Source organism: Delphinapterus leucas, chromosome 4 (assembly GCF_059928025.1).
Source record: "Delphinapterus leucas isolate spDelLeu-1000000601 "Yukka" chromosome 4, BTC_Dleu_Yukka2, whole genome shotgun sequence".
NCBI lineage: Eukaryota > Metazoa > Chordata > Mammalia > Artiodactyla > Monodontidae > Delphinapterus > Delphinapterus leucas.
In genome coordinates, this window is record NC_143132.1 from 140,275,541 (window position 1) to 140,291,149 (window position 15,609).

The window sequence follows — 15,609 nt, forward strand, 5'->3', positions numbered from 1 at the left end:
GGGGATAATGGTGCAAAAAGAATGTTAGCTTTTGGATTTATTTATTTATTTACATTCTTGGTGGGGAGGTGGGGATTAGCAAGGGCTTCTGTATCCAGAAAAATTGTGAACTTGCTAAGCTGAAAGCACCATATGCCATATAAAAAAGAAGAAACGCCCTCTTTTATGCAGAAGTAACTATGTTTATAACAAAAGGAAATCTCCAGGGCCCCGAATCCAGAGGCAACTGAAATAGAGTCATAGGGCCATGGCCAAGCTCTCCTGCAGGGTGAAGGGGACAGTTTCTGTCAAACCTCAGGAACCCAGAGGCGTTGGTTCCAAGCCGGAGATAGTGACGAAAGCCCATCTTCAGCCCATGACAGATGAGGGGTTGGAAATGGGACACCCATACAAAGCCAGCTTTGACCTTCACAGAGTAACCTATCTGTGAAAACCAGGACTAGAAAAGACTACCTACTGCCTCCGGAAGATGACAAGGAAGCAGGTCTGTAGACAGGTCTTTGCGTCCGAGAAAATGACTCTTCCCTGAAAATTTTTAACCACAAGCTTGTGTCCAGCGTGGGTTTAGGGTTCAAATTTATAGGAACTGTGTTGTCTGGGAATCCTCAGGTGGGACTGGCTACCTAACTTGTTGGGCTCAGTGCAAATGAAGATGGTGAGACCTATCACTCAACAATTATTAAGAATTCCTAGACAGTATCAGCATTAAACCAAATATATTAGACCAAGAACATTAAACCCTTCTAAGCATGAGGCCACTGCAGTTACACAGGTCACATGCCCATGAAGCCAACCCCATCTCCCAGCCACAAAGTTAGCGTAAAAATTAGTTCAGGCTGCATTTAGCAGGAACAAACGGAAAATGGCTTTATCAGGATGTGTTTCCAACCTGGGCCCACGAGCTTCCCGCAGCTAAAGCCCCTCTGCAAAGGAATGCATGAGCTCAAACCATGAGCGAGAGTCAGCAGATACAAAAGACAGAAGGAAAATCACTTGCAGGGCCAGCACAGACGTCTCCAGAAAGACATCCACTCGGGCCTCGGGAGTTTCCTCATCTGCCCTTCCAACTGTACCCTCACAAAACACACAGCATCCTTTATGGCCTCACCTATGATACAGTAAATAGAATAATGGAGGAACTTTCCAGAATGTATAAATATGAATGCAAAAGTAGATGGAATGTGGAGATTTCAGAGGCCAGGGCTAGTCCGGCATCATATCTGTGGACTTGACTCTGAGATAGGGTCTTGCTGACCCCAGTAGAATCTGAAGGTTGCCCCCAGACCTCAGCCCTATTGCAATGAGCTCTCCTTCCTTTACCTCCAGCTTTGGAGAGGATCTCCTTCTAGCTGTGCTAACAGCCATTTCCCTCTGTCCCAGCACCTGGATCACATGGGCAGGAAGGAGATCCACTATGGCAGCCCCCAGCACCTGTGCTTCGATGTCAGGCGAGAGCAGGTGATTCTGCAGAACTGCACCAAGGGAGGCCCTGACATCCATCGTCAGCACTGGGACTACCAGGAGGTAAGTAACCCAGCTAGGAAGGATTCAGCGGGGCGGCTGGCTGGTGCATGTCTCAGGCACTTCCAAGAGGTCAAGTATTACCATACAAGCCTGTGTCCCTGCTGTTGAACTGAGTAACTTGGCACTAAGGCCTCAGAGGGAGGTGAAGCCAACCTTGCAGCAAAGTTAACCACCAGCATCTTGAAATGTACTGATTTGCCAGGTTTCTGTATAGCTCTGGTCTTGATATGGTGGAGAGAGGAGACAGCCTCTTTTTAAAGTTTATTAGCTTAGGTCACAAGTAGGACCATGGAGCGTGTTATAGAAGCAGTCAACCACGTTGGTGGTGTGGTTTTAGGGGCAATGGAAAGGCCTGCCTCCTGTTCCACAACCAGATAGATGAGGATGTAGATCATTCTTTCTTCCTTTGCAAATTCCACTCTGAGCATTTCATCAGTTTAGTAAGGCTTTGATTCCCATGACTCCAGAGAGAAGCTTGAGATCCTTTCCAGAGGTTATGCATCAATAAAGAGGAAATAGGAGGAGTGTAAGTATTAGGAAATAGGAGGAGTGTAAGTATTTAGGGAGAGTGAGCCGTTTACAGGATTGGGATTGGAAGGTGACAGTATCAACAATAACTGTCCATACATAGTTTTTCCTTCACCTCAAATCCCTTCTGAAATGAGTTAGGGTACAAGTATACAAACAAATAGATTAATACACACATCTTTCAAACATGCCTTTCTTCAACTTTTGCTTGGGAATAAGGGGGTGGGGATTAAATAACTAAGCAGAGCTCCATGCATCGGTACTCTTAAAGCAGGCTGTGAAAGAGGAAAATCGTATAGTGTAAAACTTAAGCTGAGCTCACGATAAACAGTTGAGAACAAAGCTCTTGGGGCTTTGGTGACAAGTGAACCTAGGCCTCAGGGGGCCCACACATGCTCAAAGAATTCTTAGAAACCAAGTTAAGGCCCTTATGAATGATCATAAAGGATCATTCTAAGCAAGTCCTCTGGATAAGATAGATTTAGAAACAGCATTTAAAAATAATATGTAAAAGATTAGTGACTAAGATACACCCAGCATCTTTCAGGCATTAAAAAATAAGGCTTTAAAAAAGTATTCTCATTCAGCCATAAAAAAGAACAAGATACTGTTCATAGCAGCAGTATTCACAATAGCCAATAGGTGGAAGCAACCCAAGGGTCCAGTGATTGATGAATGAATAAACAAAATGTGCTATATACAGACAATGGACTATTTTCCCACCTTAAGAAAGAAGGAAATCCTGTCATCTGCTTCAACATGGATGAAGCTTGAGGACATTATGCTAAGTGAAATAAGCCAGTCACAAAAAGACAAATACTGTATGATTAAACTTATATGACATATATAGAGAAGTCATATTCATACAAACAGAAAATAGAATGGTGGTTACCAGGCACGAGGGGAAGTGAGGAGAGGGAAGTTGTTGTTTAATGGGTATAGAGTTTGTTTTGAATGAAGAAAAAGTTCTTCATTCAAAAAAGGAGATCTGTTTCACAACAAAGTGAATATACTTAACATTACTAAATTTTACACTTAAAAATGGTTAAGGTAGAAAGTTTTATGTTACATATTTTTACCACTACAAAGAAAGAAGAAAGAAAGAAATTAGGTACTATTTTGTGCTACAACATGGATGAAACTTGAAAATACCATGCAAAATGAAAGAAGCCAGTCACAAAAGGCCATATATTATATGATTCCATTTATATGAAATGTCAAGAAGAGACAAATCCATAAACACAGAAACTAGATTAATGATTTCCAGTGGCTGGAAGGAAGCAGGAATGGGAAGTGACTGCTAATGGATAGTACATTTCTTTTTACAGTGATGAAATTTTCTGCAATTAGATAGAGGTGATGGTTGCATATACTTTGTGAATATACTAAAATCTGCTGAGTTGTATTTAGGGCATGTGAATTATACCTCTAAATAAATAGATGAACATTATCAGCACTGTTGGTTAAGGTTGTTTAACTTTTCATAAAGAAATTGATTTTTTTCTTGAAAAGGGGATGGCTACATTCAGTATTAAGTTTGGTAGATTTTGGACAGGAAGCAGCTATGGTCTTCCAAACATGGCTTACTCAAGCCTTCAGTGTATCCTTAAAGTCTTACTGTATACTGCAGCCTGGTGGCAGCCGTACTAAATTGCAGGATTAACAGAGGGCAGAGATTAAATTAAATCCTTTTGAAAGCAGATATTTACAAGTACAGTGATAACAATGAATGTCAACAATACAGTATAATGATTGAGCATGATCTTTACACTGGCATTTTACTAGCCAGAACTCTCCAAGAAATGGCATAATTACCCAACCACAATAATAATAATTGAATTAATGACCCCAAGGCTCTGTATGATATTTAAATTTTAGGGTTACCTAAATTATATTATATAGTAACCAAAATACTCCAATTCCTTACCAAGCCAGTTCATATCACCTTTATTATTCTCTTAATGATTAGCACAAATCTTAGAAATTTCCTTCTTTGCTGACTGATTGTGGAGGACCAACTCATTTTCTTTTTTTTTTTTCCTTTTCTTCTCTCTTTTCAGAATGGAATGATTGTTCACGTTCTTTCTGGGAAATGCATAGAAGCTGTGATGCAGGAAAACAATAAAGATTTGTATTTACGTGAGTGTGATGGAAAAGCCAGCCAGCTGTGGCGATTTGACAATGTCAGCACCGTGGATGAACAATGAATGCTACCAACAGAAGGAAAAGAGAAATGTGACCATAGAGGTTCAACTCAAGGGAACAACAGGAGTATGTGCATATCATGAAGGAGACCCTTTGTATTTGTGCAGTGGTGATAGTAGAAACAAAAGCTCCACAAATGAATATGGGAAGTCTTTCCTTCCCGTACCTTACTTCATTGACCACTGGCTGTTTTAGAAAAAGAAACACATGGACCCATTGTCTCAATGTCTTCATCACTGGTAGATTATCATTACATGGTACATAAGATTCTTGGGTTTTTTTTTTCCATTGAGCAGTAAATAATTGCTTTTATCTCTGACTAAGGAAAGAGGCCTGGCAACACCTTCAGGATACACAATTCTGATTGATCAATTTATTTCAAATGGCCTTATCTTGGATTGTCTGTGTCACCAGCCATGAAAATTAAAACGTGAAGAAAGTGCAAAGTCCTGACATCCAAAAAACATTGCAATAGGCTTATGAGGACAAATTTCATGTTCATTGGTTGAGGCATAGCTCAGAGGAAGGAAGGGAAGTAAGCTACTGAGAGAAAATAGGGTTGGAGAGAGCTTTGACCCAATTCTTCAGCTCAGCCTAGTAGCTGAAAAGAGTCAGCACACCTGGAATAAGATGTTCTCATGTTAATGAGAATTTCCTCAGAACTTTCTATCTCCATTCACCCTGCCCTTGCTGTTCTCTATCTAGATTAACCACAATCGGATTCTCATGCAATATTCTTTTCTTTAATCATTGGTGTTGAGTCAGCTTAGATTGAGCACTCCCACTAACAGAAGTGTGTACAGTTGAGAAACTCTCCTGATGCCCTGTTACAGGGTTTGCGCTGATTGGATCAGAATGAGCAACATTTGCAAAAAGGCAAACCTCCCTGGGAGGGAAATGCCAGCGTCTGAGCCAAAATTCTTATGAGAGGAACTAGAGGTCCATGAAAGGGCTGTCTCTGAGCTGGTAGGAAATGTCTGGGACCCTCAAATATGCCCACACCTGAACATTCAGTCATAGAAGAACACATCTCCATCAGGGCAGAGCCCATGCTAGCAAAAGCTGAATGGCCCTCTTGTTGTGACTTGGCCCACCCAGTTGGGCTGTAAGAGTTGCTGAGTGGGGGTGGTTCTATGATTGAGAAGACATGGTGCTGGGTGGGGGACCCCGACACCCAAGGAGATGGGAAGAACCCCCAAGCGAACCAGTAGTATGTGGGGGGACTGAGGGGGAAGGAGAAGTGGACGCTAGACAGGACCGGCACCCTTGAAGGGTGGCTGAGAGGGGGGAGGGGTTCCCACTCCTGGAGGGACCTCAGGGGGTCAGATCAGGGGCCCAGCATTTCCCCTGCCCAATCGGCCGGGGAAATCTGCTGGGCTCTCGGGCTGGGTCCTATGCCCTCAGAGGTCCCCTCTGGGCTGAGTTGGTCCTGGGGACATAGGAGCAAGGCCGGGAGAGAACAGGAGAGGCAGACGGGAGGGACCCTTCAGGACCAGAGGAGTAGGAAAGGAGCAGAGAGGGTTTGCCCCACCCACTCAGGCACAGGGAGCCTGCTGACCTCCCAGGCCAGTCTCCCAACCTCCAAAGTCCCCTCTGGGTGTGTGGGTCCTGGGGGCATAGGAGGGAGGCTGGGGAGATCAGGAGAGGCAGGTGGGAGGAGCCCTCTGGGACCAGAGGAGTGGTAGAGGAGTGGAGGGCATTTGCCCCGCCCACTCAAGCCCAGGAAACCTGCTGGGTTCCCAGGTGAGGTCCCCCACCCTCTGAGACCAGAGGCAGGGGCACACCTAGGCCCTTCTGTTCTGTTGAACCTAAGTCCCACCCACCAAACCCCCCGCCCCCGCCTTTGCCAGCCCCATGGATCCTAAGCATAGGCCCCACTCACTGCTCAAACCTCACCCCTGCTCAGGCCCTGCCCTCCACAGCCAAGGCCTTTTCCACCTTTTCTTTTTTCTCTTCCTCTTTTTTACTATTGTGGTTCTGTTTTACTTTCCAGTTGTTGTTTCATCTATATTTTTATTTTTAGTCTAGGAAACTAACACAGCTGTTAGTTTCCTAGTCTAATTTTATTTTTTACTTTGTTATGGTTCTCCATTTTTTTTTTTTAACCATCCCACACAGCTTGCAGGATCTTGGTTCATGAGCCAGGGGTCAGGCCAAAGCTCCTGCAGTGGGAGCTCCAAGTCCAAACCACTGGACTAACAGAGAACCTCAGAATCCAGGGAATATTCATTGGAGTGAGGTCCTCATCTCAGCACCAAGACCCAACTCTACCCAACAGCCTACAAACTCCAGTGTTGGAAGCCTCAGGCCAAACAACCAGTAAGACAGGAGCACAACCCCACTCATAAGAAAAGAAAAAAAAATGAGATGGGAAAAAAATATGTCACAGATGAAAGAACAAGGTAAAAATCTACAAGACCAAAAAAAATGAAGAGGAAATAGTCAATCTACCTGAAAAAGAATTCAGAGTACTGATGGAAAAGATGATCCAGAATCTCAGAAATAGAATGGAGTCACAGATTGAGAAAATAGAAGAAATATTTAACAAAGATCTAGAAGAACTAAAGAACAAACAGAGATGAACAGCACAATAACTGAAATGAAAAATACACTAGAAGGAATCAATAACAGAATAACTGAGGCAGAAGAATGAATAAGTGAGCTGGAAGACAAAATGGTGGAAATAACTGCTGAGGAGCAGAATAAAGAAAAAAGACTGAAAAGAATTGAAGACAATCTCAGAGACCATCGGGACAACACTAAATGCACCAACATTCGAATAATAGGGGTCCCAGAGGAAGAAGAGAAAAACAAAGGGTCTGAGAAAATATTTTAAGAGATTATAGTCAACAACTTCCCTAACATGGGAAAGGAAATAGTCACCCAAGTCCAGGAAGCTCAGAGAGTCCCATACAGGATAAAACCTAGGAGAAATACACAAAGACACATATTAATCAAACTAACAAAAATTAAATTCAAAGAAATAATATTAAAAGCAGCAAGGGAAAAACAAAAAATAACATACAAAGGAATCCCCATAAGGTTATCACCTGATTTTTCAGCAGAAAATCTGCAGGCCAGAAGGGAGTGGCAGGATATACTTAAAGTGATGAAAGAGAAAAACCTACAACCAACATTACTCTACCCAGCAGGGATCTCATTCAGATTCAATGGAGAAATCAAAAGCATTTCAGACCAGCAAAAGCTAAGAGAATTCAGCACCACCAAACCAGCTTTACAACAAATGTTAAAGAAATTTCTCTAGGCGGGAAACACAAGAGGAGAAAAAGACCCACAAAAACATATCCCAGACAATTAAGAAAATGGTAATAGGAACATACATATCAATAATAGCCTGGAATGTAAATGGATTAAATGCCCCAACCAAAAGACACAGACTGGCTGAATGGATACAAAAATAAGACCCATATATATGCTGTCTATAAGAGACCCACTTCAGACCTAGGGACACATATGACTGAAAGTGAAGGGATAGAAAAAGATATTCCATGCAAATGGAAATCAAAAGAAAGCTGGAGTAGCAATACTCGTATCAGATAAAATAGACTTTAAAATAAAGACTGCTACAAGAGATAAAGAAGGACACTACATAATGATCAAGGGATCAATCCAAGAAGATATAACAATTATAAATGTTTATGGACCCAACATAGGAGCACTTCAGTACATGAGGCATGCTAACAACCATGAAAGGGGAAATCGACAGTAACACAATAATAGTAGGGGACTTTAACATCCCACTTACACCAATGGACAGATCATCCAAAGAGAAAATAAATAAGGAAACACAAGCTTTAAATGACACAATAGACCAATTACATTTAATTGATATTTATGCAACTTTCCACCCAAAAGTGGCAGAATACACTTCTTTCTTTTCAAGTGCACATGGAACATTCTCCAGGATAGATCACATCTTGGGTCACAAATCAAGCCTCAGAAAATTTAAGAAAATTGAAATCATATCAAGCAGCTTTTCTGATCACAATGCTATGAGATTGGAAATCAATTACAGGAAAAAAAACTGTATAAACCACAAGTACATGGAGGCTAACAGTGCACCACTAAATAACCAAGAGATCACTGAAGAAAGCAAAGAAGAAATTTAAAAAACCATAGAAACTAATGACAATGAAAACACAACAACCCAAAATCTATGGGATGCAGCAAAAGCAGTTCTAAGACAGAAGTTTATAGCAATTCAACCTCACCTCAAGGAACAAGAAAAATCTTAAATAAACAATCTAACTGTACACCTAAAGCAACTAGAGAAAGAAGAGTAAAGAAAACCCAAAGTCAGTAGAAGGAAAGAAATCATAAATATCAGAGCAGAAATAAATGAAATAGAATATGAAGAAAACAATAGCAAAGATCAATAAATCTAAAAGCTGGTTCTTTGAGAAGATAAACAAAATTTATAAACCCTTAGCCAGCCTCATCAAGAAAAAAACAGAGAGGACACAAATCAATAAAATTGGAAATGAAAAAGGAGAAATCACAACTGACACCACAGAAATACAAAGGATTACAAAAGACTACTACAAACAACTATATGCTAATAAAATGGACAACCACGAAGAAATGGACAAATTCTTGGAAAGGTGCAATTTCCCAAGGCTGAACCAGGAATAATTAGAAAATATAAACGGACCTATCACTAGTAATGAAATTGAAACTGTAATTAAAAATCTTCCAACAAACCAAGGTCCAGGACCAGAGGGCTTCACAGACGAATTCTATTAAATATTTAGAGAACAGCTAAAACCACTCCTTCTCAAACTCATCCAAAAAATTGCAGAGGGAGGAACACTCCCAAATTCATTCTACAAAGCAACCATCACCCTGATACCCAAACCAAAAAAAGATATCACAAAAAAAGAAAATTATAGACCGATATCACTGATGAACATAGATGCAAAAATCCTGAACAAATACTAGCAAACAGAATCCAACAACATATTAAAAGGATCATACACCATGATCAAGTGGGATTTATCCCAGGGATTCAAGGATTCTTCAGTATACACAAATCAATCTATGTGATACACCATATTAACAAATTGAAGAAGAAAAACCATATGATCATCTCAATAGATGCAGAAAAAGCTTTCGACAAAATTCAACACCCATTTATGATAAAAACTATCCAGAAAATGGGAATAGAGGGAACCTACCTCAACATAATGAAGGCCATATATGACAAACCCACAGCAAACATCATTCTCAATGGTGAAAAACTGAAAGCATTTCCACTAAGATCAGGAACAAGACAAGGGTGTCCACTCACCACTCTTATTCAACATGGTTTTGGAAGTCCTAGCCACGGCAATCAGAGAAGAAAAGGCAAAAAAGGAACACAAATTGGAAAAGAAGAAGTAAAACTGTCACTGTTTGCAGATGACATGATATTATATATAGAAAATCCTAAAGATGCCACCAGAAAACGACTAGAACTAATTAATGAATTTGGTAAGGTTGCAGGATACAAAATTAATACACAGAAAGTTCTTGCATTCCTATACACTAACAATGAAAAATCAGAAAGAGAAATTAAGGAAACAATCCCATTTACCATTGCAACAAAAAGAATAAAATACCTAGGAATAAACCTACCTAAGGAGATGAAAGATTAGTACTCAGAAAACAATAAAACACTGGTGAAAGGAATCAAAGATGATATAAACAGATGGAGAAATACACCATGTTCTTGGATTGGAAGAATCAATGTTGTGAAAATGACTATACTACCCAAAGCAATCTACAGATTCAGTGAAAACCCTATCAAACTATCAATGGCATTCTTCACAGAATTAGAACAAAAAATTTTACGCTTCATATGGAAACACAGGAGACCCCAAAAAGCCAAAGCAATCTTGAGAAAGGAAAACGGAACGGAGGAATCAGTCTCTCTGACTTCAAACTATACTACAAAGCTACAGTAATCAAGACAGTATGGTACTGACAAAAACAGAAATATAGATCAATGGAACACGATAGAAAGCCCAGAGATAAACCGAGGCACCTATGGTCAACTGATCTATGACAAAGGAAGGCAAGGATATACAATGGAGAAAAGACAGCCTCTTCAATAAGTGGTGCTGGGAAAACTGGACAGCTACATGTAAAAGAATGAAATTTGAACATTCCCTAACACCATACACAAAAATAAACTCAAAATGGATTAAAGACCTAACTGTAAGACTGGTCACTATAAAACTCTTAGAGGAAAACATAGAAAGAACATTCTTTGACATAAATCACAGCAAGATCTTTTTTGATCCACCTCCTAGAGTAATGGAAATAAAAACAAAAATAAACAAATGGGACCTCATGAAACTTAAAAGCTTGTGCAAAGCAAAGGAAACTACAAACAAGACGAAAAGACAACCCTCAGAATGGGAGAAAATATTTGCAAATGAATCAATGGACAAAGGATTAATCTCCAAAATATATAAACAGCTCTTGCAGCTCAATATTAAAAAAACAAACAACCCAGTGCAAAAATGGGCAGAAGACTTAAATAGACATTTCTCCAAAGAAGACATACAGATGGCCAAGAAGCACATGAAAAGCTGCTCAACATCACTAATTATTAGAGAAATGCACATCAAAACCACAGTGAGGTATCACCTCACACCAGTTAGAATGGGCATCATGAGAAAATCTACAAAGAACAAATCCTGGAGAGGGTGTGGAGAAAAGGGAACCCTCTTGCACTGTTCATGGGAATGTAAATTGATACAACCACTATGGAGAACAGTATGGAGGTTCCTTAAAATACTAAAAATAGAATTACCATATGATCCAGCAATCCCACTACTGGGCATATACCCAGAGAAAACCATAATTCAAAAAGACACATGCACCCCAATGTTCATTGCAGCTCTATTTACAATAGCCAGGTCATGGAAGCAACCTCAATGCCCATCGACAGATGAATGGATAAAGAAGATGTGGTACATGTATACAATGGAATATTACTCAGCCATAAAAAGGAACGAAATTGGTCATTTATAGAGATGTGGATGGATATAGAGACTATCATACAGAGTGAAGTAAGTCAGAAACAGAAAAACAAGTATCGTATATTAATGCATATATGTGGAACCTAGAAAATGGTACAGACAAACCAGTTTGCAGGGCAGAAATAGAGACACAGATGTAGAGAACAAACGTATGGACACCAAAGGGGGAAAGTAGGGGAGTGGGGGTGGGAGTGGTGGTGTGATGAATTGGGAGATGATTGGGATTGACATGTATACACTGATGTGTAAAAAATTGATGACTAATAAGAACTTGCTGTATAAAAAGATAAGTAAAATTCAAAAATTCAAAAAAACAATAGTAAAGAGAAAAAAAAAGAAAAGATGCTCAACATCACTAACTATTAGAGAAATACAAATCAAAACTACAATGGGGTATCACCTCACACCAGTCAGAATGGCCATCATCAAAAAATCTACAAACAGTAAATGCTAGAGAGGGTGTGGTGAAAAGGGACCCCTCCTGCACTGTTGGTGGGAATGTAAATTGATACAGCCACTATGGAGAACAGTATGGAGGATCCTTAAAAAACTAAAAATAGAACTACCATATGACCCAGCAATCCCACTACTGGGCATATACCCTGAGAAAACCATAATTCAAAAAGAGTCATGTACCAAAATGTTCATTGCAGCTCTATTTACAATAGCCCGGAGATGGAAACATCCTAAGTGCCCATCATCGGATGAATGGATAAAGAAGATGTGGCACATATATACAATGGAATATTACTCAGCCATAAAAAGAAATGAAATTGAGCTATTTATAATTAGGTGGATAGACCTAGAGTCTGTCATACAGAGTGAAGTAAGTCAGAAAGAGAAAGACAAATACCGTATGCTAACACGTATATATGGAATTTAAGAAAAAAAAATGTCATGAAGAACCTAGGGGTAAGACAGGAATAAAGACACAGACCTACTAGAGAATGGACTTGAGGATATGGGGAGGGGGAAGGGTGAGCTGTGACAAAGTGAGAGAGTGGCATGGACATATATACACTACCAAACGTAAGGTAGATAGCTAGTGGGAAGCAGCCACATAGCACAGGGAGATCAGCTCGGTGCTTTGTGACCGCCTGGAGGGGTGGGATAGGGAGGGTGGGAGGGAGAGAGATGCAAGAGGGAAGACATATGGGAACATATGTGTATGTATAACTGATTCACTTTGTTATAAAGCAGAAACTAACACACCATTGTAAAGCAATTATACCCCAATAAAGATGTTAAAAAAAAAAAAAAAAGACATGTACTACAGTGTTCATTGCAGCACTATTTACAATAGCCAGGACATGGAAGCAACCTAAGTGTCTATTGACAGATGAATGGATAAAGAATATTACCCAGCCATAAAAAGAAACAAAATTGAGTTATTTGTAGTGAAGTGGATGGACCTAGGGTCTGTTATACAGAGTGAAGTAAGTCAGAAAGAGAAAAACAAATACTGTATGCTAACGCACATATGTGGAATCTAAAAAAAAAAAAAACAGGTACTGATGAACTGTGTGGCAGGGCAGGAATAAAGACGTAACCATAGAGAATGGACTTGAGGACACAGGAGGTGGGGAGGGGAAGCTGGGGCGAAGTGTGTTAGTACATACACTACTGAATGTAAGATAGATAGCTGGTGGGAAGCAGCCGCATAGCACAGGGAGATCAGCTCGGTGCTTTGCGATGACCTAGAGGGGTGGGGTAGGGAGGGTGGGAGGGAGATGCAAGATGGAGGGGATATGGGGATATATGTATGCATAGGGCTGATTCACCTTGCTGTACAACAGAAACTAACACAGTATTGTGAAGCAATTATACTCCAATAAAGATCTATTTAAAAAAAAAGACCTGGTACCCATCTCTCTTCCAGGTGGATTTCCCTCTTCACATAGTCAGCTTAAAACCTCCCCTCAAAGATGCTGATCTCCTTTGGGCTGTCTCAGGATACAGTGTGTTTCAAATAACAAACTCTAAGCAGGAGGTAAGGGTTTCTAAACAGTACACATCATAACTATGCATTTCTTCACCTGTTGAAGTCAATGGAACACTGCATTTTTCCTTCCTCAGAATACACTCTAGACCTGGGCGAGGAGCCACTGGCCACATGTGGTTATCTAAACGTAAATTCATTAAAATTAAAGAAAATTTAAACTCAGTTCCTCAGTTGTACTGGCCACATTTCTAGTGCTCAATAGCCACTGTGTTGCAAAGCACAGAGAATAAAACATTCCGTCAGTGCAAACAGGTCTATTGGATAGCATTGACCTAGACAGATTTATCACCTCATTGAGAGAAGAGATTCAGCCACCATCTTCTTGCTTCAGACTTGTCTATATTCAACACAAATTCCCCTAACATCCTGAGGCTGAGACAGAGCTAAAAATTCTCAGATGGCAACCTTGTAAAGGGTATTATGGTTGAAAAATAAAAATTAAAAAAGACTTCTATTTTTTAAATGAACTTTGTTATTGGCATTGTTGGTATTTGAAGTTGCTGGAATAAATTAATATAATTAAATAAAAGGCTGGATTCAATTGTATAAGTTGTGTTTGACAGTAATTAACAAAAGGACCCAGAAGGCTTATTGCTTAATTGGTTGAACAAAGCAAGAATGTGGTGTTTCTTGCTTCTTTAACCATCCGCATGATTTATTACCTTATTACAGAAATGGTGGTCAGCTCAGTCCCTGGCTGGTACTTCAAGACCCTTAATTTAAACAAAACAGATGCCTCCATTTAGTTCTAAAAAAATTCAACCTTCTTCTCCTCATAGAGGAACAGAGTATTCAAATTCTCTTCTCTATGGGCTCATCTCTGATTTTATCCACAATGATCAATTTAAAAGTAGAGAAACTTGGCAGTGGGAAGATTTGATTCCCAAGAGTTTCATTTGTCTACCTGAATTTTATGATTGACTTTATTGTTTGGGTTGTAAGACTGAATTCATCATCACCCCCAACAAGCTCGCCATCATTAGTAAGTATCCCACTGAGGGGACAGAGAGAAGTATTCAGCCAACAATCTAGAGTCAACACTCTTTGTGTTATTACACAATGAAAGCAGATGTCATCCCTGGAGGGGCCCTGATCTATTTCCTCTTTGGTCTCAATGCCATCAATCTCACTGACCAACTTAGAATCCCAACTCCCAAAAACATCAAAAAGTCCCCCAGGTCCACGAGATGGTGCTGTCACTGCACCAGAATTTGACATCTTTAGAGTTCGTGTTATTGTGCCCACCTCAGGAGAAGCCTTCCATTTTCCCCTGAAAGGCCCAGAAAAACCAGTTGGACACCAAGTGATCTGTGACCAGTCACCAAATCTGGACATTGACACGGGCTGCCTTGATAGGCACAACTCTACATATTGTGTACACTGTTTATGCTTGTTCTTTAAAAGCTCTGTTCAGAATGCAACTTGTTTGGCCAAAGCCCAAAGCACCTACAAGTCTGGCCCTGATTCTTCAAGCACCTTGATTTGGGCATATTTCCAGTGATTGTGTTAAGTGCAAATAGCCAAGGAGGTGATATTTTCAGGATTCTAGAATCCTCTCCTATTTCTTTATTAGTAACGGTCCCTCCAATCTCCAAACTCTTTGCAGTTTCAACCTCTTCCTCCATGAAATGTGCTCTTTAAATATGGAAATGTGTCCTTAGCATTGTTTTAATATTGTGAGGATCTTTGCTGGCGTGGTAATTCTTTCCACAGGACTGGAATGTTGATGTTCTCTCATCACTGAAGTCTCTACATGATATCAATACACTATGCTATAATGACATAAAAGCAGCTCACCTGATTTTATTTGGCTCAAAAACAGAGTTGGCCTGGTTACTTCACTCCTAGGGTGATAGTTCACAAGCTCAGCCCAAACAGATTAGATTCATGTTTGAAAATGAAAGTTTCCCAACAATTCCTAAACCGTACAGCTAACACACAGTTAACTGATATTCCAGAACCCTTGACAAATGCTAAATGAAGATGGCAGGGCCAATTCTGCTGCAACTTGGGCTTATGAGAGCCTTTAAACTTTACAGTAAAATGTGACCAGAGGGTAGGGCAACTTTACTTCACTGGGCAACCTTCATGAAGGCACTGCTGACCCCTCTCCTTTAGGAATTGGCCAAGGGTGGCATTGCTTAATGTTTTATTTAAATAAGACCCAGGAGAGCATGAGAAGCTGTTTTTAAAGTCATGACCTGTCCAGATACACCAATGCTAACCCTGTTCAGAGGGTGGAGAATATCTGTTGTGTGGGAGGAGAGCAACAAATGGATTATCTAACCAGCACAATTCTCTAAC

General features: G+C 40.2%; 2 protein-coding genes across 4 annotated transcripts in view; one reads left to right on the forward strand and one right to left on the reverse strand.

Annotated features, from left to right (window-relative positions):
• GALNT15 (polypeptide N-acetylgalactosaminyltransferase 15) overlaps positions 1 to 11,994 on the forward strand; it is a 45,859-nt gene extending 33,865 nt beyond the window's left edge. Inside the window, exons 9-10 of the mRNA XM_022561760.3 lie at positions 1,381 to 1,524; positions 4,113 to 11,994. Coding sequence (XP_022417468.1) covers positions 1,381 to 1,524; positions 4,113 to 4,259 — 291 coding nt within the window. The 3' untranslated portion in view covers positions 4,260 to 11,994. The remainder of the gene's footprint in view (positions 1 to 1,380; positions 1,525 to 4,112) is intronic.
• Positions 1 to 15,609, reverse strand: part of DPH3 (diphthamide biosynthesis 3) — a 62,264-nt gene that overhangs the window by 13,708 nt on the left and 32,947 nt on the right. The window contains exon 3 of one of the 3 annotated variants that reach the window (XM_089911177.1): positions 6 to 15,609. This exon is cut by the window's right edge and continues 13,075 nt beyond it. The exons of the other annotated variants lie outside the window; for them this stretch is intronic. The gene's annotated coding sequence lies outside the window, so the exon portion shown is untranslated. Of the gene's footprint in view, positions 1 to 5 lie in introns of those variants that run through there. 3 annotated transcript variants of the gene reach the window in all.